The sequence below is a fragment of the Protomyctophum parallelum genome, assembly GCF_964188405.1.
Source record: "Protomyctophum parallelum genome assembly, chromosome: 20".
In the NCBI taxonomy this organism is placed as follows: Eukaryota; Metazoa; Chordata; class Actinopteri; order Myctophiformes; family Myctophidae; genus Protomyctophum; species Protomyctophum parallelum.
In genome coordinates, this window is record NC_139718.1 from 13,286,476 (window position 1) to 13,308,199 (window position 21,724).

Below are 21,724 nucleotides of genomic sequence, written 5' to 3' on the forward strand. Positions count from 1 at the left end.
TCATCTGGGCACCTCGACGTAAAAGTTGTCTATTTTGTCCAAAATTTTAAAGAATAACATATTTGAAGAATTGTCTTAAGTAATGTAAACTAGGTCTATGCATGATGTGAACATGCATGCACGGTACATCATTATCAGACTTAGTTTTATCCTTCAACTTCTTGTTTATGCCCCAAAATGACTGGATATAAATACAGGTATTGTCGAATGTTTAAGCATGTTCTAATCATGTATACTTTACTACTTAGCAGGAAGTTAACATTCAGGTTTCTGTTCCATATACCTGCCTGGTAAGTAGAGAATATTTGCTGAGCTGTGATTGAGCAATATTATTATTATTATATTCCTTCCATTTGATTTCCCTTCTAGTGCTTGGTGTTTGGCAACTTTAACCTAAGCTTGTATGTGTGGTACATTATGCTATACAAATTCCATTCTTATAGTGCCCTCTACTGGTGATCTTGCGCACGAGATAAAGAAAAACAAAGGATAATCATGTGGAGGACAAATTAAGCTATAGCTACATACAGCACCGTTTATATTAATGTGGCATACTTTGTTGTGAAAATAGCCAATCTACAATCTCAAAACATTTCAGATTGTGAGCTTGTATATGTCCAGTAGTTTCTGTTCCGAGGAGACATTAAATGGTTTGTGAACCACTAATCTTAGTTTTCATGACAAAGGCAGGATTCTTATGGTCATCAGCAGACAGTGTGGACAAATCTATCACTCAATTGTTATTGTTCAATGGGTTGATGTACCTGTGAGTTGGCTGTGGCTCAGGAGGTAGAGCAGGTCTTCCAATCCAATAGGTCGGCAGTTCAAATCCCAGCTCCTCCTGTCGAAGTGTCCTTGGGCAAGATATACTGAACCCTACCTTGCCTGGCTCCAATGATCAACTGCAAATTGATGTAGGTTAGGTTTATCAGAATTGGAAAAATTAAAAAAGTGTGCAAGTCCATTCTCAATCAAAACCGAGCCTGTCACAATTACATGGTCTTCTTTCTCCCAAGTAGTCTTCCATGTTGTTACGACCCACTCTAGGGTAGGGGGAAATATAATGAGGAGACAGCTTTTACAAAAGTAGATTTGTTTTTTAGTGACTCATAGGAATAGACTATATGACAACCAGGTATAGTCTGGTGACCACCGGAGAGACGGGTGACAGCCTTGAATGTAGACTGCACCCCGGGAGCAGTATGGGTTGGTGCCCCAGCCTGCATCCTCCGTGAGGAGGAAGCCCAAAAAACCTTCGGTGAGGCCTTTAGGAGGGCCATTCGAGCCGCAAGCGGACTCAGCCTGCAGTACCACCGTTGCCCAGGTGGAGCCTGCAGAACCACTGCAGCTCAAGAATCCACCACTCCTGAATGAAGTGTCTGGTCCTGGTAGTCTGGTGCAATGCACAGGTCCTGGCTGCATCTGGTGAGAGCAGGAGTGGACCTGGTGAGACGTAGGAGGGGCCCGGACAGGAGTCAACCCACAGAGCCTAGTCCCTCCACATTCTAGAATTGTGCGTCCCAGTTCCGGCAGAGTAGTTCTGGAGTGGTTCTAGCCCTCCAAGCAGAACCCAATGGTACTGAAGTTTCTGACATTTTGTTCGACCCAGTCCATGGGGTCCTGTTGCACCACTACCATGCCACCTGGTACGCAGCCATTCTTAAACATAAACAACAAGTTTAGAGCCTGTCCACGCTCTGTGACGACATTTTTCCTTGTGAGGCTTTCTGAATATGTAAAGTATAAGTACCCATACATGCCGCTGCGAATATCTCCTGTGGCGCGGAAGCCGTTAAGTATTTTTAATCTATGTTTGCCCGATTTGGAAGCTTGGATTAATCTCTTCCTTCCTTGTTTATTGACACCTCATTGTACCGCCTATCTGGCTAGCTAGTGGCGCTATAGCTATGACACAGCAGATCAGAGGCAGGGACGTAGCCGCACAAGCCAACCGCACACCGGGAGGCGGTACAATAAACGGTAAACAAACAAGAAGAAATAAAGCGACCAAATCGGTCAAACAAAGATTAAAAATACTTAACGGCTTCCGCGACACAGGAGATATTGACAGCGGAATGTATAGGTACTTAAAGTTCCCGAATTCAGAATAATTTAAACTAAAACAGGCCGTCAAACGGCGCAGATTCTATCTTAGAGAGAATGTCTACTTCCGCGTTCCGAAATTCCCATACGAAAATATAGTTATGACCAGGGACCCAACATAAAACTCATAAAAATTTCAGAAAAGCTTTATGTAGGGTCCTGAAAGGGGCTAGAGTGGTTCCAACTTCCAACGGATTGTGTGGCCCTGGTCTTTCCCTAGTGGGTCTGATCGAGTGTAGCTACTGGGACGTAAGTCGGGACTTGATCACCCCGGCTGGGTCACCCGAGTGAGGGGTAGCCTATGATGTCCGCGAGACCCAAAACACTGATGACCTATCACTGAAGATAGAAGGGAAAACTGTCTAGGCCTGGCCTATAAGAAAATAATTACTCCTAGTCCTAACCAAATGAAAAACAAATCCTATATCCTAACCTAACAGAAACTACCAAACACCCCTATGTGAGGGAAAGTAGAGTTTAACATTAAATAAGTAAATACAATCTATCTATAAATGCATCATGTCTCTGTCTGTCTGTCTGTCTGTCTGTCTGTGTACGGCTGTAATGCACGTAACTCGAGAACCGTTCGCCCCACCGATTTCAAATTCGATTCGTTCCACACCCTCACAGGGAGTGCAGAACTGCCACAAAAGGCCTCTGCCCGGGCTCTGGACAGGGCCCCTGCCCAGGCTCCATATATGGAGCTGGCCTGTTCTGACATCACAACAACTCCATATTGGGCATGCCTGACACAGAACTCCATATGAATAAAGGACACAGAGAGACAGATACAGAAATGTCCATATATGGGCAAATAAATGATACGTAGCTTGCAGAGTTTAATAGTTCAGTCAGATGTACTCGAGCGGCTTCATGCTATGCTCAAGGGCGCATATATATAATACTAGAGGGGTAACCCCTCAGGGGTTAATACGCTGCATTACGATGTGGGTCATACGCTGATGTGGCAGTCAGCTGACCAATTGGGCGGGGTATTTAAGATCACCTAGAGACTGCATGCATTCTTCCTACCTTCCTTTATTATGCACTGGTGTGTTTGGTCCCACCGCTACCCCAGCATCACCTACCCAGCTCTGTTATTTATGTTCCCCGTGGGGGAAGGGGTGTTATTGTATATCTATATCCCTGCTCTTAATGTTTAATGATGGTGTTTAAATGTGCCGAGCAGGGAGAAAATGTAGCAAAGCCGAACAACAAGATACATTATATGCACAATTGTATTTCCATTCTAGACTATAATAAACATTGGTTAATAATCTATTCATGAGTTATCTGACTGGGACTTAGGCTCTGACTGTGGAAAATAACAAATGCTAAAGGTTACTTAATAAGGACTCAGAATTAACAAAAACCAAAAACAACCAAGGTGTAACTTACTCAAACTGAAGGCAAACTAACTTAAGAAAATAACTATCAAAGCAAACAAAAGAAAAAGCAGCATGGGTGTAGGACAATAGGGTCTCTGCTGCAGATTTGAGCTGTCCATCCCCATAAGAGTCAGGACAAAATGAAGACTTTATAGGAAGCAGGGCCATTGCCCAGCCAATGGGAACCAGGGCGTGGATGGGAAGGGCAAATGAGGAAGAAGGGGCAGGTCCAGTGGGAACCTGTCAATTTACAGCCAACTGTTTTGTTTTCAATCACCTGCGTTACTCTGCCAGTCACCAGCACCACACTCATTCTCCAACACTCTCCATTCATGTCCATTCATGACCTTATATAAAACACAAAAAGAAAACAATGTAACACAGACCACAAATTATACACACATATTACAATTTATATATAATCTATACATGGCTTATTCTGCATATGGTTCTTATTGCTTATTGCCTTCCTGCCTGGTCCCTATCGCTGCTTACAGCTATATATTTTCCCCCCTTTTTTACAGGTGCCAGTTTCAAATTGCAGCCGTCCGTAGGTGCTCTTTGAGAGCGGTTTTGAAGGAGTCATGGGATTCAAATTTCTTAATGGCTGTTGGTAGGGCGTTCGACATTTTTGTGGCATAGGAGCTAAATTAATTTAATCGCTTGTTTGAGCCGAATGTGGGTTGCACGTGGTTTGTTGAACTCCCTCTGGTGTTGTGAGTATGGACTTTGTTGACATTAAGGATGTATTTAGACGGGTATATGGGTATCTTGGTGGTGTAGCGAATGTTGTAGACCAGGCCGATTGCAAGATGCTGTACTCTGTCGTCAACCCTTAGGCTTAGGGCCTAAGCCATTCCAGCCTATCAAAATGGGCAGAGGTGAGTTTTGGGAATGAGGCCTAGTAGTAGCCTGACCAATTTGTTTTGGGAAGTCTGGAGCATTGTTTTAAGGGCCTTTAAGGTGCTGTCATCAATGATTCGCAAAGCAACTCCTTGCGACATGTAACTTGCATTTGCAACTACTTGCAATTACCCAATGGCAGTTGCAAGGAGTTCCTGTCGACTGACCTTAAAACGGTTTTGTTGCAAGGAGTTGCATTGACACGGTACCCACCAATGATTTGCGACAAAACTCCTTGCAACATGCAAGTTAAGTTGCATTGACGTGGACTGGTCTTTAGGTCATATGTTTTGTGGCTCATAATAGATGTCTTATTGTAGTCACAATTAATGCTTTAGATATGAACCATGGTTTTATTTAAAATGTTTTACCTTTCCAGTCGGTTGATTATGCTTTTTCATTCATTTTCATTGATCACATCTTTACATATTTTGACTTTGTAGAAAATGTATAAATAGCCTAATACACTGAAATATTGCACAAAAATGTTCATGTTTTGTGTTTACACATTTGACATGATAGAAAATGCACAAATATCAAACAATGGGTGAAATATTACAGAACATTTTTTTAAACTTGTTTTATTAATCCCTAGGCCTATAAAAAAGTAGGGATGTTATGTTAAATAAAATATATTTAAGGGACCGAAGGGACTTCTTGGTCTCTTATTAAGGGACCAAGCCCGAAGGGACTTCTTGGTCCCTTATTGTATTTGTCTGTTTTTTAAGGGACCAAGCCTGAAGGGACTTCTTGGTTCCTTATTATTGGCTATTTGTCTGTTTTTAAATTCCTCTCCGCCAAAAATAGCAGTTGCCATGCCAATAAACGGTGAGGACGCAAAGCCCATGACCATTGGCCAAAGAGTGGCACTACTATAGCACTCAATTCAAAATGCAAAGTTTGAACAGGCATAGCTCATGAACCGTTTGACTATCAGCAATAAAACTTTGATACACAGATGCATCTACTCATGCCGACCGACTTTCGTGACTTATGACTTTTGACCTTTCACTGAGACATCTCAGGGTCGGGTAGACACAGTAATAGTCATGATCACAGATCCCATTCCTTAGGTAACATGACAGATAAAAGCTAATACAACATATAACCTGAGGTCTTTTGTTTGCGTATAATAGATACAGAGATAAATAATGAAGTGACTATACTACTGAACACCCCAAGCCCCTCCCAGGCCCCAAGCCCCTCCCATTTCTACACTTGAAATAATACATGCATGCAGAGTCACACTGTTGTTTATGTTTATATAACTTTACAGAAAGGGTGGCACTCGGAAATAGTTCAGGTTTGTAATGGACACTAATGGTGAGCAGGCGAGGCCACCTGCAGCCAGGCTGACCACAGAAGAGGCAGAGGATTGAGAGGAATTCCTTTTTCAGGTTTTAATAGGTGTGTGTGGTACACACGATGTGTGTGCTGTTATGTACATAAAGAAACACATAATAGAATCGTATCAGCAATAATAATAATAACGATAAGCATTCCCAATAAACAAAACATAAATAGCAGCCCATTCTAAATCACTTCAATAATAATAAATCTTCATGTCATGAAATAATTAATATCTAAATGAGGAATCAATTAATAATGTATATGCCTAATGTATAGAATGAAAGGATATCAAATATATATGAAAGGATATATATCGAATATATACATAAACATGAATACAGGATATAGCCTATCATAAATAGAATACATATATAATATACATCTCCTATAAACATTTCTAGGTCTAACCATTTCACAGGGCATTCTCAAACCAAAAGGAAATAACTGAAAGCTGAACTGCTGGTCATCCCATAGTACACAAATAAACTGGAACAAACATTTGACACAAAGGCAGTGCATAGCCCCTCTCGGAACCCTCCATAAAGCTTTTCTGAAATTTGGATGATGCTTTGTGCTCGGTAACATCATATCTGCGCCGTTTGACGGCCTGTTTTCCTTTGAGGGCTTCTGAATAAGTACCTATACATACCGCTGCGAATATCTCCTGTGGCGCGGAAGCCGTTAAGTATTTGTTTGACCGATTTGGTCGCTTTGATTCTTCTTGTTTATTGACATCCAATTGTACCGCCTCCCGATGTGCAGTTGGCTTGTGCCCGGCTACGTCCCTGCCTCTGATCTGCTCTGTCATAGCTATAGCGCCACTAGCTAGCCAGATAGGCGGTACAATGAGGTGTCAATAAACAACGAAGGAAAAGAAGAATCAAAGCGACCAAATCGGTCAAACAAAGATTATATTAAAAATACTTAACGGCTTCCGCGCCACAGGAGATATTCGCAGCGGTATGTATAGGTACTTATAGTTCACAGATTCAGAAGCCCTCACACGAAAAAAAGTCGTCAAAGAGCGCAGACAGGCCGTAAACACAGTGTTTATGTTTTATTTATGTCCGCGTACCAGGTGGCAGGGTAGAGCTGGAACAGGACCCCATGGTCTGGGTCTAAAAAATTTCAGAAACTTCAGTACCATTGGGTTCTGCTTGTAGGGCTAGGCAGTGCAGTGAGTCCATGATGAGGTGATGAACAAACAGTTGATGTTCCATAGCGTTTCTGACTCACGTTTGCTCTTGGACGCACACAGTTCCGAGGGTGGAGAGAGATTGTATTCTGGAGGGTGGTGGACAAGAAGCTGGTGTGTTGATCTAGCATACATGAATGAATGAGTGCAGCTAGTCCTACTTGTAGCCTCCCACACCTGTGTGCAGTGAGCAAGCTGCCAGCCACTCAGCCTTGATTGCTTGATTGAATTGATTGGCAGTGAGTCTCCATGGGCCTTTTTACATTTACAGTATGGATAATGCCAAATAGCACTGAATGTTTGGGGTACAGCTGCAATACTGCTGGGTGACCTCTGTCGCACTGTTGAGCAGCCTAAGAGGGCTTATTACTTGGTCCCGTCTTATCGCTGCTGGCATATATATTGTGTATCTTTGACCCATATTACATGAAACCCATGTACCTGTGCAACGAACAATACAACATCACATTATTTGAAGTTTAATTTTTCATGATTTTTATAAACACTTCAGTTTTGATTCTTGCTACTTAAAAAAAATGAAAATAAATAATTAAAAAACAGACAATAACATATTTTCTACTTTGTAATACTGTCATTCCTTTTTAGAACATTTCAAATGATATGTTTTGTACTGAATCATAATAACAATCACCTGTTGAACTTTGACCTTGAATAACTAGAATGGATATACTTGTAGCCTACCATATGAATTAAATTAAATATCTTGTGTTCAAAATACAAGTCAAAGTAAATTTAGAAATCACTATTTTCTATTTTACGTGCATTTTCAAATTTTTAGTTAAGTTTGTAAAATATCGGTCAACTTGACATTCCACTCTTCCCACTGGCTTTACTTGAACTAAGTTGAGTTTTACTGTTGATGATTTTCAATGATGCCGACTCTCTTTTATCTGCTAAATCAGTGACAAATGTAACAGCAGACCCAGACGTCATCATTCTTGCTGCTTTTTTCTCTCTGTCTGCCATTTCCAGAATGTACTCCTGAAATTGCAGATGACAATTGTCAAGAGTTGAGAATGGCAGTTTGAGTTTTGTAAATGTCCAACTAATCCCCAAGAGACACTACAGTACCTTTATCATGTCCAACATTGTCAACAGGTCCATGTCTTCAAGAGGTTCATAGGTTTCTAAGTAACACTGCTCTCCAAGGTTCTTCATAGCAATAAGCAACCTTGCAAATTCTTCAACCTGAAATAGCAAAACAGTATTTGTGAGAGCATGTCCATTCAAAAGTCAAACTACACATTAATTAAGACCAGTTTCAAGTTACATTTTAATACACACCTGGTCTCTGGATTGACCTTCATCCATCAGCACATTCATTTCTCTCTGTTTGTTCTTCTCTTTGAGGATGTCCCACTGAATCTGGAGTTCAGACAGTTCCTTGTGGGTCATCTGCCAGAAAGATTTAGTGAACACTAAAAGACATTCACAGTAACTGTCCATGGTAGAAATGTTTAGTAGTCAGTGATATGTATGCATGTTTGTATGAATTCTATGACCCACCAGCTTGTTGGTGTTGTGTTCCTGCTTCAGGATCTCCATTTGACGCTGACCCTGTTCCAACTCCTCCACCAGCTGCCCCAGACACTGCACCAGGTCCTGGTGGGTGATAGACAGAGTCTCGTGGCGCCGAATGATGGGCAGAACCAAAGAATCAGACTCAAGGTAATCTGTGAATGGCATCATACACAGCACTGTTTACTGCCAGAGTATAATTAAGTGATTAAGTCAAGCTAGCCCAACAAGCTGAGCAGGTTGCCGCTGAATTCCACACATGGAGTAAACAAGAACTTGACAGTGAACTTACTCTCAGGGAGAAAATCTAGTATTTTCATCAGATAGTCCTCATAGACTTTGTATTTTGTCACTTTCTCCTTCAAATCGTATTTTCTGTAGGGCAAGATGGGGTAAAGCTGAGGTGAAAAATTAAATGATTATATCCAAATAATAAAGATGGCTTGCATCTCTTCTCTGATGTTCCAACATTTTTAGTCAATGATGGTGACAGTGTTTTGATACCCAACGGAAACTTCGACAGGTTTTGAAGATCCCACTGAATAAAATGTCATTGTCAGAGCTAGGGATGTTAATAGTTAATCATTAATCCATTAATCACCGTTAAGAAATTAGTAAATTAAACCTATTTACCATAGGGGCAATGATCAAATCTCTTACCTGACCGTAAGTTTCTCCAGATGTTCTGTCAAGTGTTCTATTTCTCTCTGCTTCTGAATGTTCTGCTTCTTGGCAACCTGATACTTCTTTATAGCTCGATGGCGCTTTACTTCATTATCTTCCACAAACCTCTCAAATTTCTCAGCTTTATCCTTGGTCTAGAATGAAGACACAAACCCAGAGGGTGTCTGGTTTAATTCGCTTTTCGCATTCAACTGCCATCATTAACATAAATATACAGTATACTGCAAATTAGCATGTATTTTGGTAATGTGTTTACACAGCAACATCCTGAGTGTTAATTTAATACATCTCAGAATCAGAATCTGCTTAGGGTATTGCTACTTCCATAATACACTAGACATACAAGGGAGCAAAATACCTTTCTCTGCAACTCTGCTTGTCACGTTGACACATTAAAAGAGGCAAAGGCATCAAAACAAGCGAGAACAGAGAGCAGTAAAAAAAACAAAAAAACATGCGGATGCATTGAAAGTTAGATACAGTACTATAGAGCACCGAAGTCCTGACGTAACTCGCTCATCCCGACGATTCCCCTGGTTCACGGAAGTAGTTTCTCTATGGAGAATAACATGGGGTGATCTTAATATCGTCTACTATAAGCGTTGTGGTCCAAAAATAAACAAGCTGTCTCGGCGTTATTGTCAGGGAGGTGTCTCTGTATCGTTTGCAACAGTCAGTCACTCATATATGATACAGTCTGCTTCTAGCGAAAATCTAACTAATTCAGCAGCAGTAACATTAGCGTTTTCTCTCAGTCAGTTGATTCTTCATATCCATGTGAGTGAAGCGGCCGGGATGACATGTTTATTTTTCAAACACAGTTCTTATATGAATCAATCTAAAACTCCTCCTATGGTGATTTTAATGCAACTAAACAAATACATGAACCTGGGGACTGACGCCCTCTACTGAAAGTGACGTCAGACTTCGGTGCTCTATTCAAAATTGCTATTCAATTCCAAGTTGTTGGTTTTGGGGGCAGTATACAGTATGGTGAGCATTCAGGGTTGTGATGGTTTGAAGAAAGAAACAGTTGGACAGCCTATACTGATGCTCTTGAACCTAAAGAGATGATGGGTAGGAGGATTCAGTCATTATGTTTATGGCCTTTCTGACACATCGGTCTGTGTATGTCAGATATGGAGAGGGACACCTGTGAATTTCTCTGCTGCTCTCACTATCCCTGCCCTGGAGGGACTTGCAGTCAGCAGCTGTACAGTTCCCATACCAGACAACATTTAACATGTTTGCGCTGTGGTTCTGCAGAAGGCTGTAGCATACTAACCTCCTGATGTTGTTGTTCCATTTCAGCTCTCCTCTGAGCCAGGGCCTGCATGTGATCTTTAAACTCTTGTCGTTTACATGCTAGTTGCCTGTCCACCTCATCCAACTCACTCTGCTTCTTCACCACCAGAGTCTTTTGCAAGGTGTTTACACCCGTCTCCAAGATTTGACTGGCAGTCTATGGATAAAATTATTTTTCATCAGCAGTGTAAAACAGTGGTTCTCAATGTGGGGTCCGGGGAACTCCCAGGGGTCCTTGATGGGGTTCCAGGGGGTCCCCGGCAAAACATTGCATCAAAATCACAATGCATAGGCTATGTATGTTTTGCCCGGCCGGCATATTTTCAAATGGAGGTCCAAGGCCAAATACAAATAGCTCTGGTGTATCATTAAGCAACAAAATAACTGTTAAAACAAGACATCTGGACTTTTACGTGGTTCTAATTAATTTCTTACCTCTCTTATAACAGGTATGTGGTTGACATTTTCTTCTTGTCTGTATGGTAGAAAAGTATTGTAAAATTATAGGCTATAATTTTAAGAAATTGTACACCGGATTGGATTAAAACAATTATTGTTGGAACATTCATTATCAGAAACATGACTATGATTGCTATAATACAGCTTAGAGTTTTCACATTTAATAGACTGCGGATAATAAAAGCAAAGGCGGCGAAAGGCCTACCTGGTCTCTTCCAACTGCGTTACAAAAATGTTTCTCATTCGATTTTCCACTGTCAGCTTTAGACGAGGGTCATTTTTATCTAAGAAATGAAGAGAGGAATTCGCCATGTTCCTCTTTTTTCAGCTTTGCAACGTTTTCTATTTTCCAAGTTTCCTGTGGCGTAAACAGTTGTGCAAAATTCCTGCAAAGTGGCAATTCTCTGTAACTTTGTGGTTTGTTTATACAAATCATAAGCGTGTCTTTTCCGGGTGTTTTTATAGATTATGTTCGGTTTCCGAGGAACCAAAGGCAAGACTGTAGGGAATGCACCGGGATCGTTTCTCCGTTACCATAACAACTGCTAGGGGGCGGGCCATTTCATTGACACAGATAGAGAGAGAGAGAGAGAGAGAGAGAGGCTGGAGGCATAGTGATGAAAAAAGTAGGCTACCTATGTTTATGCTTCTTTACACACAATTAGTAAGGCTACACAGCTACATTTTAACAACTTATTAAATTGTTTGACAATAGCCTATATTATAAGTTATAACGGCATGGCCAGGCTAGCCGCTAAGCTGTATAGCCCCAAATCAACAGCAGCTATACTGAACTTCCCTGAGGACTCACCGTGTCTGTCACCACTCATGCATTCTGTGTGGTCACTGTGGTGTAACGCTTTGTCAATAACAAATGTTGTGTCAGACTACCTAATTGTATACCATTTTTCAGTGAAGCTCCGAAATTTGCATTATAGGCTTGTCCATCCAGTTAGAGATAGACGCTGAAAGACTTGTTCTTGTCAGACAAAAAGCAGGATCCACAGCCAATTGAGCCAATTGAAGTCCGGGAACACTTCCAAAGATGCAACAGTGTGGAACTAGCATCTGCTATAAATTGGTGAGGTGACATGCCTGGTGCTGATGCTAATGATATTTTTGTTGCCTGAGACAGATATACAAACACTGGAGACACTGGAGAGAACAAAGTCACAGATAAGTTTATAAGTGAGTGTACAGACAGTAAAGTGTGTGTGTGTGTGTGTGTGTGTGTGTGTGTGTGTGTGTGTGTGTGTGTGTGTGTGTGTGTGAGAGAGAAATATGATTAGCCTATGTAAATATGATATATATTTGAGTGAGTGGGATGTATATGTAGGCTATGTAATATAGTAATTATAAGTATATGAGTGCATGATGTGCATTTATAAATATGTAATAAATTGTAATGTAATATAATATAATACATCGTACTGTATGTGTATAGTATGGGTTAGCCTATAAGCCTATATGAATAATTATTAAATTAGTAGTTGAGAAGAGGTACAAAGTGTTCTTCATACTTTTTTAACCTTTAATTTGTGTTTATTGTTTTAAAGCATTTAATTTAATTTGAATTATTCTGGTTTTATTTTACTTTTTGAATGTTAAATAAATGTGTCTTTATCATTCAAGCAAGTCCGAGTTTTCTGTATGAAGAATTGTTACAACGAAAAACAAAAAGACCTTAATATATGGTTGCTTTCTCTGTAATGGTCTCTAATGCAATGTATTTGGTTGTGTTTTAACTTATAGTTAAATAATGTTTTCCTTTACTGCACAGTATAAGATCCTGAGTGTTAATTGAACTCTGTGAGTGTAGCATACTGTACAAATGGAACCAAATGGAATACACAAAAGATTTTACAATGTGGTAATTTCACCAAATGAGTCATGGGTCAATAAATGCCCCTAAGACACTTATCTAAGCTCTGTGTCATCGTAATATTATCCTGCTGCGCTATCCATAACTCACAAAACACTATATCCTCAGTGCCAGTGCCTCATGTCAGGGTGTGTGTGTGTAGCCTTTGGAGCAGCAGAATCAAGTGGAACAAACAAAGTTGAACATTCCCTTAAAAGGCAGCCATGCATGCGCGGCTGGAGCTGGTGCTCTCTCTCTCTCTCTCTCTCTCTCTCTCTCTCTCTATCTCTCTCTCTCTCTCTCTCTCTCTCTCTCTCTCTCTCTCTCTCTCTCTCTGGGAGTGTAGCTCACCATACTGTACCTTAATTACTACACAAGTGGAATGACATGACTGTACTGTATGTGTATATTATACTTATTTCAAATTGTTTTACCCTGGGGCCTGGGGACATAATGGTATGCTATACTACATTTTTGTGTTATTAATGATAAAGATATGAGCATTTTTGTGCATGTTCTAATCTAGACTCCTACAGGATCATCTCATAACTGGGCTATGAGGACAGCAGGCTCGGTCCTTGGATACCATACAGTAACTACTTCTGTGATGATCTCAGTTCCACAATCCAGGATGATATACCAGAGAATGAACATTGGTAAAAGCATCTATTCTCATGATGTCCTCACTTCAACAATAAACCCTTTCAGGTGAGCTGAGGGCACATACTGTATGTATATGTAAGCCACAATTGGCATTTATGCATAAACTATTCACGTGGTGTTATCTAATGTGAATAATATTTGGTTAAACTTAATCAGTTTGAACTAAAAGTTTATTGAATTAAATCAGAGTGAACCTTAAAATCCGAAGAAATCTTTGCAGACTGCCTAGGCTACTGTGCCTACTGAGTTTACAGCTTTTTGTTGTTGCAGGTGGTCAAAATTAAGTCCTGAATTGCATATTTCAATTACATTCATTTTATACGTAATATAAAAGGCATTACTGTACACATTGCTGTCTATATCAGCAGTGAATGTATTTGACTGGCTGTTATAATGCACTTGGGTGGTTAATTTGGTGGTGTTGTAAACAACATGGTTTGCTCAAATGGGCTAATACAGAATTTGACATAATTAAAGAGAGTTGGGGGGCGCTAGCCTCTCCTATATCCTACACAATTGACAATGAATGGAGAATTTACGTCATATGTACACGAGCAAGTCAACTATTTTCCTACACAAAGATGAAATTCCCATTGACAATGAATGGATGATGTGATATGTTAAGAGTGCCCCTCACTTCACACAGGTGTGATTCTTTTTTTTTCTTCTTTTCTTTAATTAAAATCATGCTGGACATCATACAATTATAGCACAGTTGTGAAATAGACTCTATATGTGATATATTTTCAAACCACAGCCTAATTGTCCTATAGGCCTACTTACAATACAATATCTTCACTTCTATCTCATAATGCTTGCTTATCGTATAGGCCTACCTGTTACCTTTAAGTAATTTCCCATAGTTATTCTACGGTAGGCTATATGATAATAAAGTATGGTATGTATACGTATTGCTACAGATATAGTATAATCACCTGAGGTTCATTGTTGAAACGTTTGTGTAGGCCTACAGTGTGGACTGTGGACGCAATGTTTTCTGCATTTCATGTCGTCTATAGGCCTGAGGCCCTGAGCTATATTATTTTAAGAGCGTCAGGACCAATGCAATAAACGCAGGAAATGAGCTGTTATCTCATCTGTCTCCCTTATCTGTCAATGTTGGAGTGTCTTGACATATATGGATAGACCACCACCTCCCGGGTGACAATGTAGTCCTAAAATAATCCAAGAGCACAGCTGAGCTGAGCCCCCCCGCTGCTGTGAATGTGTCCCCTTCAACCCCGATCGTCATTGCTTCACTGTCACTGTAGCGGTAGCGAACACTGGAACTATAATGACGAAATTCAGGTATTCAGAGTACTTGTCACAATTTCGTAATGTCGGGAATAAGAGCAAATCCGCGTCGGCGAAGTTTCCCGGCGACAGGACGAGATGCGCTGACAGGCGACGGCAGAGCGACAGCACGTCAGAGCGCGAGTGAGTCTTTTGTTGCATTTGACAGACACGGCGGTATAAGGTGGCAATTTTATAATAAGATCTTGGTCGTCCTTGCTTTCCACAGTAAGTAATACAAACTATGCTGGCAAAGAAGGCAATTGAAGGTCGATACTTAGCTTCACACAGCTAGCCTACTGAGAAGCAGACAACGAACCAAGCATAAAATACTCTGTCTGTACCTAATAATAGTTAAGTTAAATAGTACATATGCATAATATGATCCAATATTGACAATCACTGTCAAAACATTAAATATGAATCAAAATATATTGACTTGTAATGTACTGTTTTGAAAGGGATGCTGCTGATCCAGTCATCCTTGCTATAAGGAGAGGAGATGTAAAGGCTGTGAATGATCTTGCAGTCTCTACTCCACGCAACCTGATGAAGGAGAACAGTGATGGGTGGATGCCTCTGCATGAGGCAGCCTATTGTGGAGAGACAGAGTGCATGAACACACTACTGCAGGGTAAATATACCGAAGGCGTCATTGAATGTCTGTCAGTTTGGGAAAGCAATTCCTTTCAAACAGGTGGACTTTCAGTGCTCATGTAACAATGACAAAAAGATACAATTTATTCTATTTTCAATTAGGTGATGGGTGTACTGTTTAGGCTATACAAAAGTATACATGAACAAATACTGATGTAGTGTAAACAACTCATTTTGTGGAATCCTTCCTACTCTAGCCCATCCAGTCTCAGTAGATAAGCGCACCCTGCAGGAGCAGACAGCCTTGCTTCTGGCTGTATCCGGCGGACACCTGTCCTGTGTGCGGTGCCTTCTGGTGGCAGGCGCAGACCCCGACATCAGCAACAAGAACAAAGAAACCCCATTGTACAAAGGTACACCGCTGCATAGAATCAATTTGCATCTATGCAAAATATACAAAAGGAACCAGCGCCTTTAGTTTACTCCTGCCCATGCTGTACACAGTACATCCCTATTATTTGAAATAAGTGTTGTATTGTCTGGTCCCATGCACAGCCTGTGAAAGGGATAATGAAGACATGGTGAGCCTCTTTCTGTCCTTTGGTGCGTCGGTCAACCAGCGCTGTGGTCATGGCTGGACAGCGCTCCACGAGGCAGTGTCCAGGAACAACACAGTCATCTGTGAGATGCTTCTGAGAGCTGGAGCCACACTCAATCCACCACACACCTACAGCATCCCGCCGCTCATCATAGCAGCTCAGCAGGGACAGCTCCAGGTGTTGCGTTACCTTATTGGGAAAGGTAGGCATTCACTGTTTGTGTTCTTTTGCTTTTCCTATATTGATCAATTTGTACACTATTGGAGTTCGATTAATTCAGAGGCTTTTACTGTCCCCATGAACTTTTTTGTGTTAGCCTTAATCTCTGTACCATGTGCTGTTTATATTTCCGACTACTAAAGTATTCAATCAATCACCATTCATTTTAGCCTCCCTTCATTGGTTAGTATTGATTTAAAGATTGTATTGATTACTTTTAAGGCACTGTGCAATCTTGCCCCCTCCTGCATGGACTTTTAACCCCATATGAGCAGCAGGCACAGCCTGAGATCCTCGCTCAGGGCCCTTCTGGTTGTTACAAAGTCTTGACTGTAGGCTTTCGCCACCAAGGCCCCAGTTAATACTTTAGAATGACCTTCCTGAGGAGATCATGCCAGCAAATCCTGTGTTTTCTTTTAAATCACTTTACTGTCTGTTTTTGAGGGGGTGGGGGGGGTTGATAGTATACAGTAGATAATCAGACAATGGGAAGAGAAAAATGGGGAGTGACACGCAGCAAAGGTCGTCGGGGATCGGGCCTCGAACACTTTATAACTGTTTTGTAAGTGCTATACATATGCTTTTGTTTAGGCGCTGATGTGAACATGCAGACATGTGATGGGGAAACGGCATTATACGAGGCAAGCAAAAATGGACACAAGGAGATAACTGCCATGTTGCTCAATAACAACGCAGATGCCAACAAGCCCACAAACTCAAGTCTGCTACCTCTGCATATGGCTGCTCAGTATGGACACCATGAGTAAGTTAAGAAACCATAGTTTGTTTATTATACTAAGATTTTGAGTAGCAGCTTTACACTTAGATTTTGGTCATAAAAGTAAAAAAAAAAGAAAAAGCCACGTTCATCTGCCGGTAGACTTGGGTGAGGTGCTGGAGTCACAAAGGTTTAGATATGAAAAAATATAGGGAGGCTTTCCACACTAAACTGGGTATTTTTTATTATCTCTTGAAAGGTTTCGGTCTATTGACCTTCTAAAAAAAGGTGGGAAAAAGTTAGATGATAATATACAGTAGTTCAATATTATAGTTCAATGCTTGAAACTGGAAACTGGAGCTGTACCAATGACCATATAGAAACGGCTCAGTCTGTCAAAAAGGCACCTTGCATTTCTGTCCCATAACACAATATCTCTTGTCAACCAGTAGACCATCTACAACCACAGTAAAGGGGGTTATATAGTAACATACTTTGCCATTCAGATTGGTCAGAATTATTCACAAAAAATACATTAAACATATGGATTGCATTTTATACCCTTATACTTTCAATCTGTAGACCTTCTTTGTTATGTTGGCCTGTAAAGACATGCCCACCAGGTTTTTTCTTTTGGGGGAGGGGGTTTAAACACATTTTAATTGTATGCATTTTTTACAGTGTTGATACAACCCCTTGTGGGACGCCAGGTTTAAAGTGGTTTTAAAAACATCTTCCTGTCATGTCTACAGGATTGTGTCCCTCCTTGTCCCTGTGACGAGTCGAGCCAGACTTCGTCACAGTTGGATTACCCCCCTCCACCTGGCAGCAGAGCACAACCAACACATGGCGGCAGCTGTGCTGCTCAAAACAGGTGCCGCTGTCAACGCCACGCTGTCCCCCAGCCACTCCATCCAGTATGCTGATCAACGTACCACGGCCCTTTACTTTGCTATAGCCAATAGCAGCACAGAGACAACAGAACTGTTGCTGAACGCTGGAGCTAGTCTGTGTCTGGACCCAGTAAGCCCTTTACTAATGGCTATAAGGCAGGGCTGTGTCAGAACCGTGTCCCTACTCCTGGAAAAAGGAGCTGATGTCAACACCAGCATCATAGCATATCCTACCACTTTCCCTGGTGCTGTTGCACTGTGTATGAATAATCTCTCTCTGCTCAAGTGCCTTTTGGACAATGGGTGCAATGCCCTCAGCTGCTTTACCTGTACATATGGCAATGTACCTCACCCACCCCCCAGAAGATCTGACATGAGTACTGCTGCTGGAAATGGACAGACTGTTCTCCGTAATAATGGAGTACCCCCTTTAACCTGCACAGAGCCACCAGAAGGGGAAATACAGGTGTTGTACATTTGCAAGAACAATTAGATAATTGTCTACTTCATAAATATACATGTACATATCTACATTATATAGATATACATACTATATATATAACCAATTATGCACATTCTTAGTGTGAATTTATCCATTTGTAAATAAGATTTAAATTAATATTGAGGATTGTGTCATTATATGAGATTAAAGTATGGTGCATCTCTTTTACCCCCAGTTCTGTGAATGGCTTTCAACCATGGCTGGGCGTAATGAGGCGGGTCCAATAGTAGACTTGCTGCTGGACTATGTGGGTCAAGTTCAGCTGTGTTCCAGGCTCACTGAACTCTTGGACAGCCAAGAGGAATGGATGGACATAAAGACCAAACTATGTAAGTAAAAGATAATGCCATCTTCCTTTCACTTTAATCGTTTCAACCAAGGCAAATTGTCTAGTTTGTGTAGTTCATCGTACAACAAAGTATATAGGGCTTAACCACCACCCCATATCATTTGTTGTAAGATCTTTGCAGATCTTCAAGCTCAACAACATTTTTGTCAAATCCGCCCTTTGCAATTTCTCATCTGCTTTCTCTACATACACTCCCTCCCCCCCCCCCCTCCCCCCCCACACACACACATGTACATCGCACGCACGCATGTACACACACTTTGGACAAAGGTGCTATATAAATGCACCTTTTACCATTTACCGATTTATTTTTTAGATCATACATTAATAATTCTACAAAGTAGAGTCCTTAGGGAGAGCATGGCCATGTAGTTAGATTTGTGCACTCTCTGAGTTACAAATGGATATGGACACTTACACTATACACTTTTACTGTGTGTAGGCCTGCATCAATCATAACTTACCGGTACTTCCTTTCTTGTCTCTATAGTGTCACCTCGTCCACTGATGCACCTGTGCAGGCTAAGGATCAATGCCCAGTTGGGAAGACATAAGCTGTTGTCTGTCAACAGCCTCCCTCTGCCAGACAGACTCATCAAATATCTTTAGCCTGGCCTGATACTTGATTCAAAGTGAAATTGTCAGTGTGTAGTAGATGCTAGTGTAAAGAATTTCCAATAAGGGTTAAATTAACGCTCAGGATAAATAATGATGGATAATCACTTTTACACTCTTAAAATAGGAATACAGGGATTTTTATTTTGTTTTCTTCTCTATTTATGTAATGTGCTATTTTCAATGTTTAATACTGTGTGTGAGTGTGCGGGTGGCCGGGTGCAAGAGAGAAAGAGAAACCTCGGTGTCTAACTAAAGCAAGTCAAATTGCCAAAAAGAAGAGAAAGATTTTATTTAAAATAAATGTACTTGTTTCAGTTATACCTATGAATCATTACAGTATGTACAAAGTGAATCAACCTGTCAATCATAATTGAAAGAACTAAATCAGAATATTTACATTACATTTTTATGTATTTTTATTTATGACCAGAGATCTGGTACCTTGATCAGAAAATAGAAGGTCATTAGACATTCTAATTTATTAAAGTAATAAAATTGTTCAACCTTCAAGTGCAACCTCATCACTAAACAAAAATGTGGCTTCAAGCAATAAGTGCGTAAGAAAAAATAAGTTTGAAATAGAGAGGCCTGGCTTTAAGAACAGAAACAAAGTCATTAGCCTAACAATTACATATTTTGCATGTGTATAAACATGACTAAATGAAGCCAAACACACTGAAAATGGATGATGCAACAGTGGGTTTGGTTGGTATGGGCTTGACCACAACATGTGTGTGAATTTTCTGTCCATATGGATGCTGAGATATCTCTGTTTCAGCCCCCATTGCTTTGCCCCACAGCCCCACGGGTGAATTAGGTACAACAATATGACTCTGGAACACCTGGTGTCCATGGTACTGAAATGGACAACAACCGCAGAGACTTACATGGTGAGAGCTCATGTCCAGTTTTAGTGTCTCTTTGTCGATAGAGCGACTGCCGGAAGATAAGGCTGCTTTTGCATCATCATAACCTCTTTTCCTCTTTTCGGTGTCACTGAATTCGGTTGCACCGTGCCTCCTTTTCAGTCCTAGATGCTCTCTCCTATTTTGGGTTATCTTAGGTTCCTCCCAAAACGACGCAGGCAGTTGTCGTTTCCTCATGGGCACCTGCTCCTGACTATCGTTATCATTTTCTGTGGGGTTCCTAACATTCTCTACATTTTGCATATCTTGATGTACTCTTTCACTTGTCTTGATAGAGTGGTGAATAGTCCCCACTGGTTTGGAGCATCCAAACTCGGAGGACCTGTGCGTGTGCCATCTTGGAACTCTAGAGTATTTCTGGGAAAATCGCTTTAGTTGTTTCTGCAGGTATTTTCTATGATCCACAGAACGTCTGCAGGGTGCTGACTTGTCCAAAGCTGCCTTGATGTCACTGGATGCCAGATTTACAAAATTGAGCAATGTTTTCACCTCACTGTCTGGATTTGCCATTTTGTCCATGAAGTTAAAATCGTTTATGGTTAATCCATCCTAGAAGATATTGTCCATTGTGGAGCTCTTAAGGGGGGGAAGAAAAAAAAACATTTAACAAGCTGTACTTAGAATGAATACATTATTGCATTAACAACACAAACAAATCACACAATTTAAGCATTTGAATTAGCCTATGCTTAAGTCTGGCATGATGTAACTCATTCCACATGGCTTTACAAGAATACTCACTGCGGAGAGGTTGAACAAAATCAGACGCTGTCCAAGCCACAGTATGAGCACAGATTCTCTCCAGACTGCAGTTTGAGCACTTCAACAAGTTGAATGAATATAAACTCCTTGTAGTTATGGTGCTTTCCTTGAACCAATCAGCGACCCCAGGCCCCTCACAATGCACCCCAATCAGCCTCAGAGTGCCCCGGTATCGAATTCTTCACCATTGCAAATTGTTGTCATGGAGATCCGCCTAGGAAAGCTTAAGGGATTCAATATTTCTTGTACAAGTGTATTTCTGAAATTCTGGGTGCTCGTTAAACAACACATCAATTTTTAAACAGTGCAAATTAATGTAAGTGAGCATCTTGATGAAATACACATGCATCATTATAAAAGCTATTAAACTTGAGTTTCTTAACTGTTCTGGGTATCCCTTCACCCTCCCCATGAGTGATGTCAGATGTAGGATTTGGTGAGGAGGGGGATCTAAAGAGTGCATAACCATGGAAAGGGGCTTGAACGCTCAAGAATCTTGTCTTTCTGTTTGCCCCCTCAATCGAGCAACACAAAGGCTGAATTACTCATTCAAACCTCGCGGGACAAAAGGAAAGGAGCTGGATAGCACTCCTGCATTTGTAGTCAAACATTTAGAGACTTAAATCGAGTCGTCATGAAGGAGAAAGAGTTAGACAAAGCCCATAGAATTGCCATCAGCAAACATTTTCCTGTGTCATATTATGGGGTCTCCATGGTTCCCTCTGGCCCGCGGACAATAGCACAAGTTTGCACACTCGAATACTGTCACCCTGCCAACGGCAAAAAGAGCCCAAAACA

General features: G+C 41.0%; 3 protein-coding genes across 6 annotated transcripts; 1 reads left to right on the forward strand and 2 right to left on the reverse strand.

Annotated features, from left to right (window-relative positions):
• Positions 1-7,467: 7,467 nt before the first annotated feature.
• ccdc197 (coiled-coil domain containing 197) lies at positions 7,468-11,348 on the reverse strand. The gene is made up of 9 exons (XM_083792208.1): positions 11,132-11,348; positions 10,903-10,942; positions 10,448-10,624; positions 9,139-9,296; positions 8,771-8,853; positions 8,467-8,633; positions 8,245-8,355; positions 8,032-8,148; positions 7,468-7,941 (listed from the first exon to the last, which is right to left on the reverse strand). The coding sequence occupies exons 1-9, from the start codon at positions 11,236-11,238 to the stop codon at positions 7,759-7,761; spliced, it is 1,143 nt and encodes a 380-aa protein (XP_083648334.1). The 5' UTR covers positions 11,239-11,348; the 3' UTR covers positions 7,468-7,758.
• A 541-nt stretch (positions 11,349-11,889) lies between these two features.
• Positions 11,890-19,742, forward strand: LOC310878404 (ankyrin repeat and SOCS box protein 2-like). 4 transcript variants are annotated; one of them, XM_083792732.1, is made up of 9 exons: positions 11,890-12,007; positions 13,314-13,495; positions 15,205-15,377; positions 15,598-15,753; positions 15,896-16,141; positions 16,750-16,921; positions 17,629-18,235; positions 18,447-18,600; positions 19,111-19,742. In XM_083792732.1, exons 1-9 carry the CDS (start codon positions 11,972-11,974, stop codon positions 19,227-19,229), a joined length of 1,845 nt encoding a protein of 614 aa, XP_083648858.1. In that variant the 5' UTR covers positions 11,890-11,971; the 3' UTR covers positions 19,230-19,742. The 4 variants fall into 4 exon arrangements, with proteins under 4 accessions (XP_083648858.1, XP_083648859.1, XP_083648860.1 ...); XM_083792733.1 differs by lacking the exon at positions 11,890-12,007 and adding an exon at positions 12,019-12,114; XM_083792734.1 differs by lacking the exon at positions 11,890-12,007 and adding an exon at positions 13,180-13,243 and having other exon boundaries at positions 13,324-13,495.
• Positions 19,743-19,894: 152 nt separating this feature from the next.
• LOC310877903 (protein FAM181A-like) lies at positions 19,895-20,674 on the reverse strand (the record flags this gene model as incomplete). The annotated part of the gene is made up of 1 exon (XM_083791900.1): positions 19,895-20,674. One exon carries the CDS (start codon positions 20,672-20,674, stop codon positions 19,895-19,897), a length of 780 nt encoding a protein of 259 aa, XP_083648026.1.
• Positions 20,675-21,724: the final 1,050 nt, after the last annotated feature.

Coding starts and splice junctions, on each gene's coding strand:
- ccdc197 (XM_083792208.1), bottom strand. CDS start 11,238: ATGGCGAATTCCTCTCTTCATTTCTTAGATAAAAATGACCCTCGTCTA. Junction 8,356..8,466: donor AACACAACACCAACAAGCTG/GTGGGTCATAGA, acceptor TCTTTCTGGCAG/ATGACCCACAAGGAACTGTC. Junction 7,942..8,031: donor CAATGTTGGACATGATAAAG/GTACTGTAGTGT, acceptor CTGCAATTTCAG/GAGTACATTCTGGAAATGGC.
- LOC310878404 (XM_083792732.1), top strand. CDS start 11,972: ATGCAACAGTGTGGAACTAGCATCTGCTATAAATTG. Junction 12,008..13,313: donor CTAGCATCTGCTATAAATTG/GTGAGGTGACAT, acceptor GTTCTAATCTAG/ACTCCTACAGGATCATCTCA. Junction 16,922..17,628: donor GCTCAGTATGGACACCATGA/GTAAGTTAAGAA, acceptor TCATGTCTACAG/GATTGTGTCCCTCCTTGTCC.